The 19,476-nt window shown below is 36.8% G+C and overlaps 1 protein-coding gene and 5 non-coding genes across 11 annotated transcripts; all 6 read left to right on the top strand.

Annotated features, from left to right (window-relative positions):
- Positions 1-369: 369 nt before the first annotated feature.
- LOC131950847 (U5 spliceosomal RNA) lies at positions 370-488 on the top strand. The gene has a single exon (XR_009388343.1). It is a non-coding gene; the product is annotated as a U5 spliceosomal RNA (small nuclear RNA).
- A 748-nt stretch (positions 489-1,236) lies between these two features.
- LOC131950872 (U5 spliceosomal RNA) lies at positions 1,237-1,355 on the top strand. Its single transcript, XR_009388367.1, has one exon. It is a non-coding gene; the product is annotated as a U5 spliceosomal RNA (small nuclear RNA).
- A 6,286-nt stretch (positions 1,356-7,641) lies between these two features.
- LOC131950871 (U5 spliceosomal RNA) lies at positions 7,642-7,760 on the top strand. Its single transcript, XR_009388366.1, has one exon. It is a non-coding gene; the product is annotated as a U5 spliceosomal RNA (small nuclear RNA).
- A 746-nt stretch (positions 7,761-8,506) lies between these two features.
- On the top strand, positions 8,507-8,625 carry LOC131950868 (U5 spliceosomal RNA). The gene has a single exon (XR_009388364.1). It is a non-coding gene; the product is annotated as a U5 spliceosomal RNA (small nuclear RNA).
- A 746-nt stretch (positions 8,626-9,371) lies between these two features.
- Positions 9,372-9,490, top strand: LOC131950857 (U5 spliceosomal RNA). The gene has a single exon (XR_009388353.1). It is a non-coding gene; the product is annotated as a U5 spliceosomal RNA (small nuclear RNA).
- A 2,405-nt stretch (positions 9,491-11,895) lies between these two features.
- On the top strand, positions 11,896-19,375 carry LOC131950802 (protein N-terminal asparagine amidohydrolase). Of its 6 annotated transcripts, none has more exons than XM_059313000.1 (11): positions 11,896-12,109; positions 14,795-14,890; positions 15,132-15,234; positions 16,002-16,067; positions 16,355-16,463; positions 16,713-16,786; positions 17,198-17,251; positions 17,361-17,417; positions 17,581-17,681; positions 18,808-18,921; positions 19,131-19,375. In XM_059313000.1, the coding sequence occupies exons 2-11, from the start codon at positions 14,810-14,812 to the stop codon at positions 19,296-19,298; spliced, it is 927 nt and encodes a 308-aa protein (XP_059168983.1). In that variant the 5' UTR covers positions 11,896-12,109; positions 14,795-14,809; the 3' UTR covers positions 19,299-19,375. The 6 variants fall into 6 exon arrangements, with proteins under 6 accessions (XP_059168983.1, XP_059168984.1, XP_059168985.1 ...); XM_059313001.1 differs by lacking the exon at positions 11,896-12,109 and adding an exon at positions 12,151-12,406; XM_059313002.1 differs by lacking the exon at positions 11,896-12,109 and adding an exon at positions 12,525-12,709.
- The last annotated feature ends 101 nt before the right edge of the window (positions 19,376-19,476 follow it).

The following is a 19,476-nucleotide window of genomic DNA, read 5'->3' as shown; positions in this document are numbered from 1 at the left end:
TTTTGTTAGTTGGGTGACGTGTACTTCCCCTAACAGTTTAGTCTCAAGAAAGCTAGGCGGCCCGCCATCGCATAATTTCAAAGGTACATGGGAGCTAAGTTGGATTGGTATTAAAGGGAGACAATCTTCTGTCATCGTCGGATTGGTTTGTAAGCGTTTGTCCACGGGTGGAATGCGCTCGCGGAGAAGGGAAACGTTGTCCACCGGACAGGTCTGAGTTCTGAACGATGTAGCCTAGCCTTCAGTACGACCAACACAGTCTCCGCGGCGAACTCTTTTTGTTTTCAGAGGCACATTGCTGTCAGCCGAAAACCATGCGATTCCAGCTGATCCGGTTTAGGGCAGACCGGAAAATTTTCCCCCAGACAGACACTCTGGTTTCTCTTCACATCGAGTAAATCTTTCGCCTTTTACTAAAGATTTCCGTGGAGAGGAGCATTATAATGAGTCTTAGAAGACTATTTTTCACGCCCTACGCTGTAGGGTGAATATTTCCAATGTAAACATGAGTGGGTGACTACATAATTTGTTTTTTTTAACCCTGGGATAGAAAATGAACCCTGCCGTTGGGAGGTTTCGTTTCCTTTGGCACGTTTTTCCGTGGCCTTGGACGGAACCGGACAACTCTTGTCCGATGGCCATGCATAATTAGTGAGTACATAAATCAAAAAAGATTTCAAATACGTCTAGGTTCAGTGCCGAAGAACCAAATCAAAACCAACTACTGTTCTATCTAGACTTTATTATTATTATTATTATTATTATTTAAACAACTCACTCGTTTCGATTCCAACAAACAACAGTTCAGACTGCTGGCAGAACGACAACAGTCGGTCACGCGCCTCAAAGCAATGGCGTCATTTTATTTTTTGTTAGTTGGGTGACGTGTACTTCCCCTAACAGTTTAGTCTCAAGAAAGCTAGGCGGCCCGCCATCGCATAATTTCAAAGGTACATGGGAGCTAAGTTGGATTGGTATTAAAGGGAGACAATCTTCTGTCATCGTCGGATTGGTTTGTAAGCGTTTGTCCACGGGTGGAATGCGCTCGCGGAGAAGGGAAACGTTGTCCACCGGACAGGTCTGAGTTCTGAACGATGTAGCCTAGCCTTCAGTACGACCAACACAGTCTCCGCGGCGAACTCTTTTTGTTTTCAGAGGCACATTGCTGTCAGCCGAAAACCATGCGATTCCAGCTGATCCGGTTTAGGGCAGACCGGAAAATTTTCCCCCAGACAGACACTCTGGTTTCTCTTCACATCGAGTAAATCTTTCGCCTTTTACTAAAGATTTCCGTGGAGAGGAGCATTATAATGAGTCTTAGAAGACTATTTTTCACGCCCTACGCTGTAGGGTGAATATTTCCAATGTAAACATGAGTGGGTGACTACATCATTTGTTTTTTTTAACCCTGGGATAGAAAATGAACCCTGCCGTTGGGAGGTTTCGTTTCCTTTGGCACGTTTTTCCGTGGCCTTGGACGGAACCGGACAACTCTTGTCCGATGGCCATGCATAATTAGTGAGTACATAAATCAAAAAAGATTTCAAATACGTCTAGGTTCAGTGCCGAAGAACCAAATCAAAACCAACTACTGTTCTGTCTAGACTTTATTATTATTATTTTATTTTTTTTAAACAACTCACTCGTTTCGATTCCAACAAACAACAGTTCAGACTGCTGGCAGAACGACAACAGTCGGTCACGCGCCTCAAAGCAATGGCGTCATTTTATTTTTTGTTAGTTGGGTGACGTGTACTTCCCCTAACAGTTTAGTCTCAAGAAAGCTAGGCGGCCCGCCATCGCATAATTTCAAAGGTACATGGGAGCTAAGTTGGATTGGTATTAAAGGGAGACAATCTTCTGTCATCGTCGGATTGGTTTGTAAGCGTTTGTCCACGGGTGGAATGCGCTCGCGGAGAAGGGAAACGTTGTCCACCGGACAGGTCTGAGTTCTGAACGATGTAGCCTAGCCTTCAGTACGACCAACACAGTCTCCGCGGCGAACTCTTTTTGTTTTCAGAGGCACATTGCTGTCAGCCGAAAACCATGCGATTCCAGCTGATCCGGTTTAGGGCAGACCGGAAAATTTTCCCCCAGACAGACACTCTGGTTTCTCTTCACATCGAGTAAATCTTTCGCCTTTTACTGAACGTGACCTAGTTTCAAGATTTGTGTTTAATTATATTTCGTGGACTGTGTTCTGTGTTTAACTGTGACACATTTCAAACACCACAGTGAGTATGTCATCAACCATTAAACTTACCATCCCTGGCCTACCCACCAGCCTACACCTTCCAAGAACTTTAAAAGTTGAAATAAAGTTCAGAGCCGGAAGCACCATCCACGTGGATGATAGAGTTATCGAAATTGTAACTCAGGCTGTCACCAAAATAAACCCTGATGAAATTTTAAAAGTTTACAACCTAGGACGGCCCACAGAGTGGTACGTCACCATTAAAAGTCAGGAAGTGTACACCACTCTCCACATGAGGGAATTCACCACCAATGACTACGGCATAACACAAGTGGTGTTTACCCACGTGGACAAGCCTGTGTTGTACGGTGAACTCCATTGGGTACCACCGACGTTTACCGAAGACACGGTTACAAAAATAGTTGAAAATTTCATCATCCCCAACACCCAGATTACTGTCAAACCTCTCAGAAAAGGAGATAGATGGGCGGTAATCATCAACTCTAAGATGCCGGTTGAGAAACTACCCCATTATCTTGAAGTGGTAATGGGAGATCTTACCCACACCATGTTGCTTCTGTTTAGAGGCAGAAGGCAAAACTGCCATCTATGCCACACCAGCAGACATCACCCAGGCCAATGCAGAAGAGAAGATATCAGATCAAGGGATGACATAATCTTGACGGACGACAAAAAATACATTGATGGGAAAGCTGTAGAGGAGGTGAGAATGATGGACAGACAAGATTCGACCGAAGAAGATCCCCTTAAGCCTACCACCTCATATGCGACCGCAGTAACCAAGACAACACCCATGACACATACAACAGAAGACACGACAACGCCATTGACACAAGAAACACCCACGGCATCACTGAGTCAAACAACGGATAACGCTAAACACACCGGCCAGTTCGCTGCGTTCATGCAAGGGAAAGCAGCCCTAACCATGAACCCCAAGGACCACTCAGCCAGGCCAAAACACACATCAGCTGATGACAAGGTGAAGACAGGCAAGCGACCCAGCGGTGACTCACCAAAACAACACACGGGGAAAAAACCAACCACTAGATAGATACATGCGACCTTACATAAACAAGAATGGCTAGTTCAACGAATAAAACTAATGTAGGACAACTCACAATGATAACCATCAACATCAAGGGGGCAAAAAAGAAAGCTGATCTAATAATATCACTCATAAACACCTTCAAAACAGACTACATCCTTCTACAAGAAACTAATTTTAAAAATAAGTATAAGGCAGATAAATTTATAAGTAGCTTAGGCTTAGAAACAACTGAAGCATACCATAGTTTAGGAGAGAACTGCAAGGGAACGTCAATAATTAAAACATCAGACAAATACAAGACATTGCAAACATACACCGACGAGAATGGAAGACTGGTGATTATAACAGTCGGGGACAACAGCACGCAGTTCACCATTGTCAACATATACGCCCCCGTGGTCAAATTAGAACAAAGGCTCTACTACAAGCATTTGAAACGTACCCTGAAAAAAGAGTACAAGGACAAGCCAATCATTCTGGCTGGGGATTTTAATCTAGTGATAGACAAGAAAGACTTGATAGTTCAAAACGATAGAGAAGAAATACGAATGGCAGAGGACAGAGAACAAATCCAGTCATTAAACAAAATAATAGAGCAGTTCAATCTAGTAGACACATTTAGGAAGCTACACCCACATAAGATAGAGACAACATACTGTAGCCCGTCAGGGAAAAGTTACTCAAGATTGGACAGAGTATATGTCAACACAAACAACACAATTAGGAAAGTAGTGCACCTGAAAAGAACATTACAGTACACAGATCACAAGGCGACACTGGTGATGTTAAACTCACCAGTTAGCACACGTCAACGCAACACATACTGGAAACTAAACAACGCCCTTTTAACAGAACCAATATACATCGCAAATATAAAAGAAACGATAGCAAGATTCATAACCACTCAACCAAGCACTAATTTCATAGATCTTTGGGAAACTTTCAAAATTGAAGTCAAGGAAATATCCATTAGAATTGGAACATATTTGAAGAGCGAGAGACAGAATAAAGAGAAAGAATGTTTAGAGACCCTGCACATACTAAAATCATTCCATGCTAGTGAAGATGTAGTGGCAAAGTACGAAGACGAACTGGAAGAAATTAGGAAATATAAATACAAGGGAGCCTTAGTGAGGAGTAGGTTGGACATAGCAGGAACAGAAGACCCGACACACCACAACATAATACTCGAACAAATCACTCAGAAAAACAAAAACATTCAGTGTATCGTGGACAGGGACGGCCAGGAGACTACAGACGAAAGCAAAATCACTCAGGCGTTTCATCAATACTACACGCAGCTGTACAGGAAAGAGCAAACAAGGGGAGACAAGGAAGACGAGTACCTGTGTTACGCACGCCGCCTAGACGACACGGACAGAGAAAAACTAGATGAACCTATCACAATAAAGGACATCGAAGAAACAATACGACAGTTAAAAGACAACAAATCCCCTGGACCCGACGGATTAACGGCAGAATTTTACAAGTCTTTCACTACAGAAATAGGGCAACTTTTGTTAAACACGTTCAACGACATGACAGACAAGAAAACGTGCCACGAAAATTTCAACAGATCTTTCATCACCCTAATCCACAAGCCAAACACCGACGAAAAACAGATGAAAAACTACAGACCTATATCGCTACTCAATACAGATTACAAGATTTTAACAAAAACGTTAGTCAGAAAGTTAGAGCCTTATCTCCACAAAATAGTGCATACAGACCAGCAATGCAGCATCACAGGAAGGAACATCTTAAACCATACGCACTACATTAGGGACCTCATCCAATATACACATGAAAAAGAAGCACAAGCCTTTTTACTGAGCCTTGACCAAGAGAAGGCTTTTGATAGAGTGTCTCACAGCTTTTTACTTAAAATAATAGAAGCCAATAATCTGGGGAATTACGTATGCACATGGATCGACATTATTTACAGGAATGCTGTTAGTCACCTTCAAATCAACAGATGCATCACAAGACCGTTCCAGATTCAAAAATCTGTCAGACAAGGCTGCCCTTTGTCTCCCGTGTTATATATACTGACATTAGAACCCCTTTTGGAAAAAATTAGACTCGACACACAGATTAGAGGAATTGACTGTCCAAACACGCAGAACAGAAAACTTTTTGCTTACGCTGACGACACGACATTTAGCCTACAGACAGAAAAATCTCTAATAGCTGTAATCAACCACTTCCAAGATTTCGGACAAGCAAGCGGCACGAAAATAAATTTAGACAAGACACAGATCATGGGCTTAGGACGATGGAAGGAGAAGCAAACTTACCCTTTGAACTTGAAAGCGACTGACAGACTGAAAATTTACGGAATAATTTTTGAGAACGATCCCCATAGAAAACACGAGGAAACTTGGGAAAAGATGACTGACAAAATCAGTAGTAAACTACTCAAATACAAAAATAGCGCAACTACCATCTTCGGACGAGCGGCCATCGTTAACAGATATATAACACCCAAGTTGATATATGTAGCCACAACATCAACCGTCCCTAAAGCCACCATTCAAGGAATCAATCAAAAAATTAGAGAATTCATTTTTAAGAACACAGTCAGAACCATTAACCACTGCACGTTAATTCAAAATAAATTACAAGGAGGGATAAACCTACATGATATTCAAACCAAAATCAACTCTCTTAGAATAAAACACGTCGGCAGAATAGTCAGCGACCCCCCAAATCATCCGCTAGCACATTACTATTTAGGACTTAGACTGAACAAAATACTCAAACATAATAATAGCACGCCGCATTTTGGAGGAGAGAAATTAAGCGCTTTCTACATTGAATGTCTAACCAGCCTGAAAGGGAACGAAAAATTCATACACGAAAACACACGGAAGACCTACTCACATCTGATAAAGAAACTAGCCACGCCACTACATAACAGAATCCAATGGTGCAAAATATACAGCGATATAGACACAACAGAGACTTTTAGAAATCTTCATAGGAAATCCATCACACCTAAAGCGAGGGAGATCACATACAGACTGATCTTTAATTTGACTCCGATCTACCAAATTATGCCAGCTAACAAGAAGAGAAACACAGGTTGTGTACTGTGTGGACAAGATATCAGAGAGACTGATACCCATTTATTCCTAACATGCCCCACAATACAGATGGCGAAACGGGCGCTAGAAGAAGAAATCAAGATAGACAATAAAGCCCTGACTATCGACGGGGCGATAACTCTAAATAAAGTACCCAAAAAGCCCGTGGCTGCAGAGAGAGACAAAAACATTTATGCCTTAGCGACATACAGACAAACTATCTGGCAAGCAAGAAACAAGGCGAAGTATGACAAGAAAAGATTTACCAACAAAACACTAAAGACAATTTTTTGTGAGAGTTTGAACAAATATGTGTGAATGTTGAAGCCCACGTTTTTGTAATGTATGCAACTGATGTCCTTGTATAACAAATATGTGTACAATGTTATGCTGATGTTGATGTAAATATTTTCAGAAATAAACTTTTATAAAAAAAAAAAAAAAAAAAAAAAAAAAAAAAAAAAAAAAAACTAAAGATTTCCGTGGAGAGGAGCATTATAATGAGTCTTAGAAGACTATTTTTCACGCCCTACGCTGTAGGGTGAATATTTCCAATGTAAACATGAGTGGGTGACTACATCATTTGTTTTTTTTTAACCCTGGGATAGAAAATGAACCCTGCCGTTGGGAGGTTTCGTTTCCTTTGGCACGTTTTTCCGTGGCCTTGGACGGAACCGGACAACTCTTGTCCGATGGCCATGCATAATTAGTGAGTACATAAATCAAAAAAGATTTCAAATACGTCTAGGTTCAGTGCCGAATAACCAAATCAAAACCAACTACTGTTCTGTCTAGACTTTATTATTATTTTTTTTTTTTTTAAACAACTCACTCGTTTCGATTCCAACAAACAACAGTTCAGACTGCTGGCAGAACGACAACAGTCGGTCACGCGCCTCAAAGCAATGCTTCATTTTATTTTTTGTTAGTTGGGTGACGTGTACTTCCCCTAACAGTTTAATCTCAAGAAAGCTAGGCGGCCCGCCATCGCATAATTTCAAAGGTACATGGGAGCTAAGTTGGATTGGTATTAAAGGGAGACAATCTTCTGTCATCGTCGGATTGGTTTGTAAGCGTTTGTCCACGGGTGGAATGCGCTCGCGGAGAAGGGAAACGTTGTCCACCGGACAGGTCTAAGTTCTGAACGATGTAGCCTAGCCTTCAGTACGACCAACACAGTCTCCGCGGCGAACTCTTTTTGTTTTCAGAGGCACATTGCTGTCAGCCGAAAACCATGCGATTCCAGCTGATCCGGTTTAGGGCAGACCGGAAAATTTTCCCCCAGACAGACACTCTGGTTTCTCTTCACATCGAGTAAATCTTTCGCCTTTTACTAAAGATTTCCGTGGAGAGGAGCATTATAATGAGTCTTAGAAGACTATTTTTCACGCCCTACGCTGTAGGGTGAATATTTCCAATGTAAACATGAGTGGGTGACTACATAATTTGTTTTTTTTAACCCTGGGATAGAAAATGAACCCTGCCGTTGGGAGGTTTCGTTTCCTTTGGCACGTTTTTCCGTGGCCTTGGACGGAACCGGACAACTCTTGTCCGATGGCCATGCATAATTAGTGAGTACATAAATCAAAAAAGATTTCAAATACGTCTAGGTTCAGTGCCGAAGAACCAAATCAAAACCAACTACTGTTCTGTCTAGACTTTATTATTATTATTTTATTTTTTTTAAACAACTCACTCGTTTCGATTCCAACAAACAACAGTTCAGACTGCTGGCAGAACGACAACAGTCGGTCACGCGCCTCAAAGCAATGGCGTCATTTTATTTTTTGTTAGTTGGGTGACGTGTACTTCCCCTAACAGTTTAGTCTCAAGAAAGCTAGGCGGCCCGCCATCGCATAATTTCAAAGGTACATGGGAGCTAAGTTGGATTGGTATTAAAGGGAGACAATCTTCTGTCATCGTCGGATAGGTTTGTAAGCGTTTGTCCACGGGTGGAATGCGCTCGCGGAGAAGGGAAACGTTGTCCACCGGACAGGTCTGAGTTCTGAACGATGTAGCCTAGCCTTCAGTACGACCAACACAGTCTCCGCGGCGAACTCTTTTTGTTTTCAGAGGCACATTGCTGTCAGCCGAAAACCATGCGATTTCAGCTGATCCGGTTTAGGGCAGACCGGAAAATTTTCCGCCAGACAGACACTCTGGTTTCTCTTCACATCGAGTAAATCTTTCGCCTTTTACTAAAGATTTCCGTGGAGAGGAGCATTATAATGAGTCTTAGAAGACTATTTTTCACGCCCTACGCTGTAGGGTGAATATTTCCAATGTAAACATGAGTGGGTGACTACATAATTTGTTTTTTTTAACCCTGGGATAGAAAATGAACCCTGCCGTTGGGAGGTTTCGTTTCCTTTGGCACGTTTTTCCGTGGCCTTGGACGGAACCGGACAACTCTTGTCCGATGGCCATGCATAATTAGTGAGTACATAAATCAAAAAAGATTTCAAATACGTCTAGGTTCAGTGCCGAAGAACCAAATCAAAACCAACTACTGTTCTGTCTAGACTTTATTATTATTATTTTATTTTTTTTAAACAACTCACTCGTTTCGATTCCAACAAACAACAGTTCAGACTGCTGGCAGAACGACAACAGTCGGTCACGCGCCTCAAAGCAATGGCGTCATTTTATTTTTTGTTAGTTGGGTGACGTGTACTTCCCCTAACAGTTTAGTCTCAAGAAAGCTAGGCGGCCCGCCATCGCATAATTTCAAAGGTACATGGGAGCTAAGTTGGATTGGTATTAAAGGGAGACAATCTTCTGTCATCGTCGGATTGGTTTGTAAGCGTTTGTCCACGGGTGGAATGCGCTCGCGGAGAAGGGAAACGTTGTCCACCGGACAGGTCTGAGTTCTGAACGATGTAGCCTAGCCTTCAGTACGACCAACACAGTCTCCGCGGCGAACTCTTTTTGTTTTCAGAGGCACATTGCTGTCAGCCGAAAACCATGCGATTCCAGCTGATCCGGTTTAGGGCAGACCGGAAAATTTTCCCCCAGACAGACACTCTGGTTTCTCTTCACATCGAGTAAATCTTTCGCCTTTTACTAAAGATTTCCGTGGAGAGGAGCATTATAATGAGTCTTAGAAGACTATTTTTCACGCCCTACGCTGTAGGGTGAATATTTCCAATGTAAACATGAGTGGGTGACTACATCATTTGTTTTTTTTAACCCTGGGATAGAAAATGAACCCTGCCGTTGGGAGGTTTCGTTTCCTTTGGCACGTTTTTCCGTGGCCTTGGACGGAACCGGACAACTCTTGTCCGATGGCCATGCATAATTAGTGAGTACATAAATCAAAAAAGATTTCAAATACGTCTAGGTTCAGTGCCGAAGAACCAAATCAAAACCAACTACTGTTCTGTCTAGACTTTATTATTATTATTATTTTTTTTAAACAACTCACTCGTTTCGATTCCAACAAACAACAGTTCAGACTGCTGGCAGAACGACAACAGTCGGTCACGCGCCTCAAAGCAATGGCGTCATTTTATTTTTTGTTAGTTGGGTGACGTGTACTTCCCCTAACAGTTTAGTCTCAAGAAAGCTAGGCGGCCCGCCATCGCATAATTTCAAAGGTACATGGGAGCTAAGTTGGATTGGTATTAAAGGGAGACAATCTTCTGTCATCGTCGGACATACCACTGGAGGATGACCCAACCACTGGAGGATGACCCAACAGAAAAAACAACAACGATAGCAAAAACAACGCATCAGACAACCCCAAAACCAGCACCACGTTCAACTGCAAAATCAACAACGCCTATTACAACAGGGATCGCAATACAGCCAGTCAACTCCGTTCCCCAAAGCCCAGTCATGGACACATTTGAATCAAGGGTCTTGAGAACGCCAACATTGGACACACCTGAATCAACGGTCTTGAAGACGCCAACATCTGACCATGGCGAAGCAGAACAATAGCCAATAACAAGCATGTATGCAGTCACCACCCTGATCTTGACACCACAGATAGAAACTTCCGGCGCTCAAATAATCTCACAACAACAAACAATCGTGGAAACACCAATAACCAAAAGGAAGAAAGATGACAGCCCAGAATCAGAGACAACATCAGAAGCAGCTATAGTCAATGAAGGTGACAACAAGTCAGCAACCACCGCCCCGTCCAAAACACCAATTGAAAACCTACTCAACTATTGCCTACTATGCTCTTTTTTTTTCTTCGGACCTCGGTGTGACCATATTTTGGTCAAGGAACACCTCGACACCCTAAATTGTCGCATCTGTAAACATACAATGGAGGAAAACATGCTCAAACATTTTGCAACAAAACGCCCAAAAGCCCTAACATACAAATGTTCATATTGTGAGGATGCAGAATCCATATTTACCACAAACAAACAGCTAAAAACGCGCCTCAAACCTGGCATCCAGACAACGATGCAGCATACAACGAAGTTTATTGCAGACAAGACTCAAACAACGAAGTAACATATGTCTACAGAGACGAAGAGGACTAGTCCAAACAACAATGAAATATAACTGCAATGTTTCAAATGACAACCAACACCATAAGAACTTTAATAATCGTAAACTTTAGTATACTTAGCAAACTTTTAATTTTTAGCGCAATTTCCATTCTGGAGAATTGCGTTTATTAACCCGTCATTTCTGGATGTATGAATGTATGAATGGATGTGTGTCCGCAGCTTTAAGTCGTATCTCCTCCTCAACGAAGCAATATTGAGGACTAGTTCCAAAAGCAATTATTTTAAGCAAGTTACGAGGATGAACATAGGTCAAAAAAATTCCGGGTTTCTTTCATGGATTTCCCGGAAAAGCTAAAAAAACTCGAAAAAATGCAATTTTTGGCCCATATCTCGGCAACCAGACCACTTAGTGACTTGAAACATGTACCAATCGATTCCTGCCATAATTTAGAACAATATTGCCGAAGAAAGTTTTCAAAAATATCCTTTCGTTCGGTCACAAATTTTTTTTTATTAATTAAAATTTGGACCGAATTATTAGGCATTTTTACCCAACCACACCACACGCGTCATCACGTTCAACGGCTGCGACATCACGTTCAATGGCTGCGACATCACGTTCGGTAGCTAGGCGCGCAATGGTTTTTAGTCATGTAACTCTATTGTAAATAAAACATGTAAAATACTGAAAAAAATTTAATAAAAAACGTTTTAATAACTAATTAACTAACCAATGGTTTTACTAACCCTGCTCTTGATTTACGCTACGACAGAGCTATTTTTAGATAACGACATAAGGAAATTGCGCTAGAATTGTCACTAGACTTTTTAATTACCTTGTTTTTTATCTGGTTAAAAAACAATTAAAATGAACTATAGGCCTATATATATATATATATATATATATATATATATATATATATATATATATATATATATAGCCTATAGGCCCCTATAGTTAAATAATAGTAAAAATTAGTAGATCTTGGCCTATGGTATTTTAAATGTGCCTTACTAAATTGTAAATACTAAATGTAATGGGATACTTTTTTTCGGTTATTACACGGACCACTTACGGTTTGTAAACATTATTGATTAGAACAAGATCTCTAGAAGACAGAAGTAGATCTAGTCTAGATCTAGATTCTAGTCGCCAAGTAACTAAAGTACTAAACATAATAAATAATAACAAAACACCAGTTAAAAAAAAAAACTTGAAAATTTCACACAAGTCAGATTCTGGATCAAATTTTTATAGGGCATAGGGCAAGACTTCAACTTCAAGGTAGGCCGTTCGAATTCACAGCTTCCGGGTTTGTTGTTTTGAAGCCATCTCACGGCTCATGCGCTTACCAAAAATGGCGACCAGTTTCGCTTTCACTAATGGGTAGAGGGATAAAACTAATGATTACGAAGCCATCGTTAATTTTAGACATCGGAACTATCCGTTTCTATTTAAGTCTGTTGTTTAAGAATTGTCGGATCTACTTTTGGCCTAATTTCTTTGTTTGTATTTAACGAGGCCGTCGAGAGAAAGTCACGCTTATTTAGCTTGCGTTTCAAGTCGAATTAACTAAAGCAGGTGCGCTCGACAATAACTTTTTTATTTTTTACAATTTTTATAACATCTTTACTATCAAATAAAAATTGAATTGTTTAATGAAATTAGGGTGAAAACAATACATTTGAGGGTGTAAGTGATCACCCCTCAATAATGCCATTTTATTATATTCTTGTTTGGTGAAAACGAGGCGCGGGAAAATGTGTGCCGCGCAAGAATCCAATCATTTGGCTAGATTTATGACTGTTTTTTATGTCATACCTAAAAATAGAATGTTTACGCTTTCTTCGTTGATGATCGTTTTTATTATTTTTTAAATTGAAAGTATGAATTATTAGTTAGATTGCGGATTTTGTAACTTGGTATACTTACCTTTTATCAATTTAAAAAACATAGCATGCTAATTGTGAACAAATATAGTCATAAAACACAGAAATATAAAGTTATAATTGCGATGTGCCACACCCGGGCCACACCCCCTCAAGAAAGCATGTGTTTATTAAGCTGTTTATCTCACTTTACAACAGTAATTAAAATTAATTTTCAAATTTTTATCACTTATTGGGTAAGATTAAGCACATGTTTACCAAAAATAAAAATAAAACAAAAGCAAATTCTGTTTTAATGAAGGTCACGGGTGAAGTTTTTTTTTCCTTCTGTCACGTTCAGTGGAGGGTGCCACAGGCTGACCTGACTTTGGAATTTTTTTCAGTAATAATGACTTTGCACAGAAAGTTAAAATATGCTAAATTAGCTTAGTTTACTAGTGTTCTAGCTATTATTGATACATTTTTAATAAAAAAATCATTCTGTAATTCTCATTAAACAGCCTACTTCAAGGCAACTCGTAAGTTAAGTCGTAACTCGTAAACACTAAACACTAGTAAACAGTAAACTACGTAAACCATTTTAAATAATAGTGAATAAATAGATTCTAGTTTAGTTAGCCTATCCCTAGACCTAGTAAATAAATAAAATAGGGCGGTATTCTATAGTCTATCTATAGGCCTACTAAATATCTATATACTATATATAATATATAATTCTCTTCTGGGAGACGCTAGAAAACAAGCTGTAAACGTGCTCCCTACCACCCCCACCCCTACATGGTCTGTTGAGCTGTGGTTCACTCTAAATGTTTACAAACAGAGCCGGGTTTTGTGACGACTATTAGGGGCAGATAATTTAGTTTGAAACGATTTTTAACGTAGGGGGGGGGGGGGGGGTAACTAAGTGGAGTTTATTTTAACGGAGGGGGGAGAAGGAGTGGGGGGTTATCGTCCTTAACGAGCTACTTATAGTGTTTTAAAGAAATATTTTCAGTGGCAGCGTTGGTAGTGTCGAATTCACAAATTATGAATAACTGAAAAGTAGAAAAAACGACAACTAAATAGCGGTGTATGATATGCCGCGGGTCGGCTCGTAATTAACTATTGTTTTAGGGTACGTAAAATTGCCCGTGACTAGTAATGTGAAAAACAGGTGACTCCTTAAATTTTAATAATTATTTCACATTTTGAGGAGGATTTATGTTTTGAAAAATACAAAAATGTTTCCTTGTTTTTCTTCTTCTTCTTCTTCTTCGTTCTTAATTGAGAATATGGTGGAGGATTCAGACAATAAGTCCAACTTCATGAACAAACCGGACTGTGGTCTCCAGTTTCCTTGTTTAATTTTAATAATTTATGTAGGCCTACCTGTTTTTAAACAATTGAATTTAAACTTTTCAGTAATAAATGATGATTAGCGATGTTTCCAACAATGCAACCATGCTCATTTACTATATCAGCCATCATGTTTAAGTTTTTTTTTTTTTGTAAACTTATATTCTAGCTCGAGATTCAGGGGAAGCCAATCTATTTTACAAATGGCTGCTGTTTATATCAAATCTTGCTCTCAAACATTGCTGTTTAAAGTTAATTTCTGGCCTATAATAATATTGATATATTTAACCATTAATTTAGGTTTATTATTCATTTATCTATAATATTTGACACAAATATGTCACAATATACTTCTATAAAGCCTTAACAATGAGGCAGCTTTTTCGCACATTACTAGCCTCTGCCGATTTTATGCACCTAAAACGATAGATTACCATATTCTATATAAAATATAGGCACATATATATATTTTATATATATATATATATATATATATATATATATATATATATATATATATATATATATATATATATATATTATCTTTTTCTGTCTGTGCAAATTACTGTTTTTACATTTTTCAGGGAACTTTATTTTGGTATTGGTAAACCTAGCATAGTAATAAAATACTAATGAGTTTGGCACTATTGCCCTTTAGGCTATTATAGAAGAAGCATTTTAGTAATTTAAATTAAAAGCTAATTTTAAAAATAATTTGCTAATAATATTTTGTTTATTGTTTCAGATACCATTTTAAAAAATGCCACTTTTCATTCAAGAGCTTGAGGTGAAACCGGAAATGTCAATAGAAAACTTCATCAAAAAGTTTTCACATTTTAAAGTATGCTAAAATTCTAATTTGTTGAATTAAATATCATTTCACTGTCAATCTACTTTTATGCATCATTTTCCATCTCCATAAAGATCTATGCTATTTAATGATTATACAGAAAATTTAATTACACAGTAGTATGACTAATATGGCAGTTTTATCAAATATTTCAGCTCTTACAAATAAAATGTTGACATTTAGTAGATAAACTGAATTTTTGGCAAATTTTTAATTTATTTTTTACCTCAAGGAATCCTCAAGACAACTTCAGCAACAGCAGATCAGGGTTGTTGGCCCAAAACATCTTTTGTACATTGGTCAACGAGAAGTAGGAGGGACTTGTCCTACAGATAGTTTGTACTTAAATTGACATCATTCACTAAAATATCACATTAAAAGAATATGAATAACAGTTATGTAGTGTTTGAATCATCTCTCGTTTCCAATCTACATTTTTTGGGCTCAAAATGCCTTTTTTCTAAAATATATTATAAAATACATAATGAATGTGAACTGTATTGCAATCCATTTTAAATGCTTTAACTGTAACTCAGATTTTACCAATCATTAAACTTAACAGATATTTGCATTTCTGATAAACATAAGGAAATCTCATTTTCAGTCTAATGATATATTAGATTAGTCATTTAAAATAAGTTTAAAGATTACTATGTATTCACAAAAGGTGATATAACTACAAAGTACTTTCCCTATATCAGCCAGTTGAGCTCGTGTTTGCGTACAAATCTTGAGATAATTGTTACTGGTCTGATTTTAATACTACTATATTTAGTCATACAGGAAGTAGAATTATAATGAATGAATGTGTTACTGAACTTCGTCTAGATAAACCTTCAACTAGCTTATATTTTTACTAGTCTATATACAACACAGTAGAAAATAAAACAAAAAAAATCTGTTGAAGAATACATTTTTAAAAAAATAAAACTTTTTTTCTATTTATAGTTAGAGTTGCTTTTAGTATATCTAAAGAAAGAAAAGGTTTTTAAATAGTTTTAAATTTTGAAAGTTTTATTATATATTTAAAATATATGTTATTTATTTATTTATTTAGTTATATTAAGCCATGGCTTATAATCTTTTTTTTGTAACCATATAGAGACTGTATCAGTTTTGGGCTCAGAAGATGCGACAACATGTCATATTGCTGTTATGAGGCATACAGGTAGAACTAGATTTATACATTGTTTCCATAATATCAGATTTTATTTAGTAGCATAATGCATTTTTAAAAATGAATGTTGCTTTTTTTTTTAAATTAAATATAATTTCCATTTGAACTTATGTTAATAATAAGAATTCAAACAACTAATGAATTCACTGTGATGATTGTGGAAAACCATTTTTTAAAGAATCAGCCTCCATAAAAATACTGGCCTTAAATATTGTGTATTTTCAAATTATTTCAACTACAATAATTAGGTTGATTTTTTTTTTTATACTATCCTGCAGGTTCTGGTGCTACAAGCATGATACATTTTGATGGTTGTTCAACTGCTCAAGGACTTGAGGCCATGATTACAATAGTTTCCAATCTTACACAAAATATGTCCTCTGGCAGGTGAGTCCTGAAACTGACATAGCTGTACATAAATAATACAGAAAATGTTTAATTACATTTTTTTGCGTTGGCTGGAAGAATTGGAAATTAATATTTTTATTACAATTACAGCCATTTAAAAATTATTATTAGAACAAAATTGTTACTATCTGTTGCTAAAATTGCAAACTGTTTACCCCAAAATGCTAATTTGCTCAACAATATTATTTGAAAGTTGGAGATATCTATTAAAATTTATTTACCACACAGGCTTGAACTTCATCTTGTTGGTGGGTTTTTAGATGATCAGCTGAACTCTCACACAGTTTCAAACAAAATACTCAGTGAGTGAAAGATTGGCTAAATTGTTTCATTTTGTGTGTGTGTGGCTTTTAGAATTTTAGTTTTTTACTGTTCTTTTAAACAACTGGGAAAATTAGTTTAAAAAAACTGTTCTGTCATTGATTACTACTTAAGGCTAGACATTGCATCATGTAGTTATTGTTTTAAATAAGTTGTTTGATTTATTTGTTCTTTTGTCTACTAACTATTCTTTTTCCCTTTTTTATATATCTATTAGCTTTTCACAATGGTTCTTTACACCTCAGACAAATTTTCTTTCCGTTATTTCAAATGTGATTCTTCAAAGCATTGTTTGCTTGCCCAGCCTTGATTTGTACACAGACATAAGTGCTGACTTTTTTTTTGTCTGAGGTTTAGATAAGTGTTATACCCATATGTTTACTGTTCTGCAGAAGCTTTGTGTGAATGTCAACATGAGATTCATCTGGTTACAGCATGTATAACCCGTGAGTGGATATTATTATCAATTGTACTATAATTGTAAATAATTTAACCATTAAATTTAAAAGTGAGGAGTTGGTTTGGAAAGAAACTTTAATGGATATTATTTTTCAGATTTCAATACAGTATACAAGCATCACAATAAACCTTTCCCAGCTATATATGGCGTAGGTAAGATCAAATTTTCACATTTATTTCTTTTTATTTATTACATCACTAATTCTTTCTGTGGTTTGTATTTTCATTACTAGTTATTAGTTTTCATAAATAATAATTTATTTAAAATGATTTATTTAATTCATATACTTTAAATTCCCATTAATATTTTTGACAGCTGTAAACATTGAGACTGGTGAGATTTTCCCAGCAACTTTTCCAGATAAAGGTCCAGACCTTGCTTTAAGAAGTGCTCGCCATTTTACCGGTGGAAAAGATGTAGGTGGTTTTTTTTTGTGATTAATGCTTCTTTGGTTGTTTCTTACTTTAAAACTTTATTGTATGAGCTGGTCAAAAAATTATTACATTTTTAATAAAGTGGTAGTGATCTCTCCTAAACTTTCTTGAATATTCTTATATAACTCTTTGGGGGGATGGCAACTTGGGATTTAGACGACTTTAAATCCAATTTTAATTACTTAAACTTTTAAAAATAGAATAGAATCTTGTAGAAAAAAAAAGAATTGTCCACACACAGGTACACACTGACAAAATTGCAAAACTATTTTTTTCCAACTCAGGGAGGTGAAAATCTCAATTTCGATTTTTGCGCGATTACAATACTTCCTCTATACCACGTATACGAGAAAGTAAAAAGAAGTTGAGAGCAAACATTAATTTTTATAACCTTTCATTTAATTAGCATTGTCTGTGTGTTTGTGGCTTACCTTGTAACTTAACTTTAACATACTTCTGATTGCTGCAATTTCATTCAAACTTTTTATATAAGTTCGTCTTTGATGACACTGCGAGCAGATCTAATTTTTAATCTAATTATTTATTAAATTAGACATTCAAATTAAATTTTAAAAGATTACAAAATTAAACAATGAATAGGAGATAACAAGATAAAGTGCTAACCAGCTACTGTGGACTGTTTGTCACTTATGGTTGGTTTCGAACCTGAGAGCCAACTACTGACTAAGAAAGGGTAGATAATTGTCTTTTAGAGATCGTAAGCCACTAATTCGGTTTTAAAGCAAACATTCTTTGTTGTACGTTTTTTCAACTTCATTGGAAAAAACTGAATGAGAAAACAATTAACTACACCTATGCTACAAAATGTTCTTAAACAATTTTAATTTTTTAAATTTCAAATGACTAAGAAGTAGAAAATATAACTAATATATAAAAACCTTTATAATAATCTTTTAAATAAACTGAAGACAAATTAAGCATTAGTTACTCATGAAATCTCTTCTGCTTCTTAGTTTTACTTAATTTTAAAAAAGGAAAAATCATGGTAGATGAATAATTTTGGAGGAAAATTATATTTTCTTTTTTTTTAATAATTATTTTTAAATTTCATTATTTGATTTATTGAAGCAAAAATTTTGTATTTCAGAATATAATCATCTATGATCCTCACATGCATGAATTGACAATAGGGCCATTTGATTACTCTGGGATGCCAAACCTAGATTTTTTTCTATCTTTAACAAACAGAGATATTAGAAAAGTGAGAACTTTTTAAAAATAAATTGTAGTTGTTACAGTACTTTCAATTTGTAATAATAAATTCTTGGAGAATTCATAATTTACTGTGGCATTTCTGGATGGATGAAACCAAATCCTCATGATTTACAGCTAAAATGTTTTTTAAAAACTTGTATTTGTAAAGAAAATAATTCCACTTATTTGCAGCTTATATTATTTTATCCCTTTTAGTTTTTATCAACTTCTCCTGATCAAGAACCAGAGGGCTTTGAAGATAATGTGAGGACAACTCTAAAGTGGCTCAATGATTTTCCAGAACCACTAAAATCTGTATTTAAGAATGGAGCCCCTCGAAGATATGTTAAAGACCCATTTGGTGCATGGATAGCTGTAGAGTAATTGCACTTGAAAAAACCTGTCCATTGGTTTTATTGCCAAATTGTACATAATATTGTATATTAAACTTCTTTTTTTTTTTACAAAAGAAGCTATAGGTAATACCCCAAAATTCCACAATATGGAGGAAAATATTTCAATGATATTTTTTTTTAATATATAAATGTTCTACAATTTTTTT

Source organism: Physella acuta, unplaced genomic scaffold (assembly GCF_028476545.2).
Source record: "Physella acuta isolate Inbredline_101_S28 unplaced genomic scaffold, ASM2847654v3 ptg000781l, whole genome shotgun sequence".
Lineage (NCBI taxonomy): Eukaryota > Metazoa > Mollusca > Gastropoda > Physidae > Physella > Physella acuta.
Note: the sequence above shows the minus strand (reverse complement) of the source record. Positions and strands in the feature narration are given on the sequence as shown.